General features: G+C 46.0%; 1 protein-coding gene across 1 annotated transcript; it reads right to left on the minus strand.

Annotated features, from left to right (window-relative positions):
- Positions 1–254: 254 nt before the first annotated feature.
- Positions 255–2,772, minus strand: LOC104459975 (chromosome unknown open reading frame, human C11orf24; the record flags this gene model as incomplete). Its single annotated transcript, XM_010078399.1, is given in 2 exon segments — positions 255–1,438; positions 2,550–2,772. Coding segments are annotated over 2 exon segments (1,407 nt in total), but the record flags the coding sequence as incomplete, so codon positions are not given.
- Positions 2,773–2,966: the final 194 nt, after the last annotated feature.

Consider the following 2,966-nt stretch of genomic DNA (forward strand, 5'->3'; position numbering starts at 1 on the left):
CATGGCCAAAGCTATTGTGCATTATGAAGTTTTAAAAATAACTTTTTTTTTTTTTTTTTTTACAGCAACCTGTTGCACGGTTGAATAATATTTTTTTTTTTCTTAATACAGTACATGGCATTTCTCCTCAATTGCACCAGAAGTAAATTTGGAAGCACTTTCAGTTGTGTGTAGGCAAATAGGAAAGAAAAGCACGTCAGGCAGGCTTTCAGTATCCTTTCCACCTCTCTGCCCGCTGTTCTATGCCCGCCCTTTCACATCTCCGAGTCCACATACATTCCATTGATCAGGTAATCCACTTGTGTGTAATCTTTCTTCTTGTAGCTTTCGTAGGCCTGCAGAAGGAAAAGAACTATAACAGTTATGAAAAAAACCGCACCGACTAAAAGCACTGCAAGAAGCGAACTTTTATCTACTAAGTACTGAGTCAGGGGCTCAGCGGCAATGAAAAGATACTCATCGTCCCTGTCCTGAGTTTCTTTACGGTCCAAAGCTGTTGTTCTGGGTGCATCTGCTGGAGCCGTGGTTGTTGAAAAGATGTGAGATGTTGTTGATGGCTTTACGCCCTGCCCAGTCGTAGGTTCTGCTGCAGAGGCAGGCGTTAAAACCACGGCACCTCTCGTAGAGCCCAGCAGAGAAGTTGATTTACTCAAGGATGGTGTGGCTGTACTTGCTCCTGGCTCTGTATACGGCAAGGTAAAGACAGGCAGGGGACTCCCAGAGCGTGAACTCTCCGAGGGGGTGAGTGCCATGGCACGAGTGGAAGCAGCAGATGTTCCTGCATGCTGCGGGACGGGGATGGTCGATGTTGTGCTCGGTGTCTTCAGTCCAGCTCCAACAGTGGCCGGGCTACTGGAGCGGGGAGCGCTGGTGGTGGTAGACGGGTGAAACTGCTCTGTTTGAGGCACCCCAGGAGCTGCTTCTGAGATGACAGTGAGGGGAGCAGAAGTCGGGAACAATACTGAGACAGAGCTACCATCTCCTGATTTTTCGGTGGTGGTCACAAGCTTGGTGACATGGCTGGAAGTGGAAGCAGGGATGTTTCCAGAAGTGGGAGAAGAGGCAGTGGATGACATGGCTTCAGCCAGGAGAGCAGAACCTCCAGGGGTGCTGGAGGCTTTGGCAGTTGTTCCAGAAGCTGTAGTGAGGACAGCTGTGCTTGTACCATTTGTTGCTATGGCTGTGGTACTGGTGGTGGTCGCGGTGGTGATGGTCAGGGTGGTGGTGGTTGCATTGCTTGCAATGGTTTTGCTTGCATTTGTTGTTACATTTTCAACCCCAAGCAAATGCCTCAAATGAACCTTGTGTGTCTGAGCAGTTGAGGAAAAGAGGTTTTCCACGTTGTATCGGTCAAGCCGTGCGTTCACTGTCCTCTCCTTTTTCTGTGGATAGCTTTGGTGGTGAAACAGGGCTGTTTCCCTCTTCCCACTGACAATTTCTTCAAAAAGACAAAACCAAGGAGTTTCATCAGAATAAAACTCTCAAGGTCAAATCTGACCTCATACCCCCAACATGCAAACCAGCACGCACATTCTGCAGGACATGTAGTACAACTGGAATAAATTGGTCCTGAAGCCAGCAAGAGCGTGAAAACTCAGACCTCTGCCTTTATTGTACATAATTCCTTGGGGGTTTGGGTTTTTTTTTTTGCCACAGACCTCTGGCATTTGCCCAACCAGGGAATTAATTCCCCAAAAGGGGGGTAAAGAACTACAGAGCTACAAAGCAGAAGCACATTATCGACAGGAGCAGCATTACAAATGCCACTTCCTGAGAAGAAGACTCAGGCTTTCCAAGTTACACAGCATCAGCAAAGCCTTCACGCTTAAGAGTCATAATTTTTGCCTCTCAAAACTGAGTGGCAATTTCCACTTACACCTTCATACTTTGGGAGAATTTCCTTCCCAACTAGAGATGTAGATGTATAGTGACATAAAGCCCAGCTGCTTATCCAAGGTCTGGTTTCTGTGTTGCAGAGAAACCTTTGCTGACACAAAAGAACCATGAACAAACTTTCTTTTTTCTAAACTTGGGTACAGCAAACTCTTGAAACATACTTCCCCAATTAACAACAAGCTCTGCTTTGTTATTATGTCACTTAATTAAAACTGAAGACCCTGGCGCTGCTCTGATTATAGAAGCAGCCTGCTGCCTCTGGCACAAAATCCTGGCAATCTCAGAAAAAAATGATGCCAAGACATTTTCCTTTCTCTTCAGAAATATAAATACATCTGTTATGCCTTTATTTTCCAAAGGATGGCATGTGGAGTGCAAATGGCTTGAATGGATGATGTTTTCAACATGGAGACAAATCGTTGCTCAGTAAGAGTTAGAAAAGTTGCTCAAAGATGCACCACGTGCGTGGAAGTGCCAGAGCCCCTGTGAGGCTAGGGGAACATAGTGGGAACTGACTTTACCCATGGAATCACGCTGCAGGCATTTCACAGCCCACCCCCCTCAGCTGAAAGCCAGTCAAGGTCTAACCGCAGGCATTTAAAGCAAAAGGAGCAGGGTCCAGGATTTAGCAGGAGCTGGAAGCATGGCATTACCTCCCAGCAGATCTCCGATATCTTGTTCTCCAGCATTCTGGCAGACGCTTGGCTGGTGACACCGCAAGATGATGCAGCGGTTCCGGTAGGGCACAGACCAGTTACAGTGATGGGTACCTGCAAACAGCGGAGAAAATGGGTCGCTACACACAGTGTACCGAACACACTGCTTCATGGCTGGAATTTAAGAATTAAAAAAACCCCAAACCCATAGCTGGAAGGTCTGGCCTTATGACTCAACCTTTGTGAAAATAACTGGAAGGCAAATAAAATCCATATAGTGGCTGCAGCTTGTCTTCTGGTACCAACATCTCCTAACAACAGCAATTCACTCACTCAGACAGGGTGATTTTATGTAATATATATGATTTATTATTTATTTATAGAATGTAGTTATGTATTATTTACTTACATAAT

Source organism: Pterocles gutturalis, unplaced genomic scaffold (genome assembly GCF_000699245.1).
Source record: "Pterocles gutturalis isolate BGI_N339 unplaced genomic scaffold, ASM69924v1 Scaffold52993, whole genome shotgun sequence".
NCBI lineage: Eukaryota > Metazoa > Chordata > Aves > Pterocliformes > Pteroclidae > Pterocles > Pterocles gutturalis.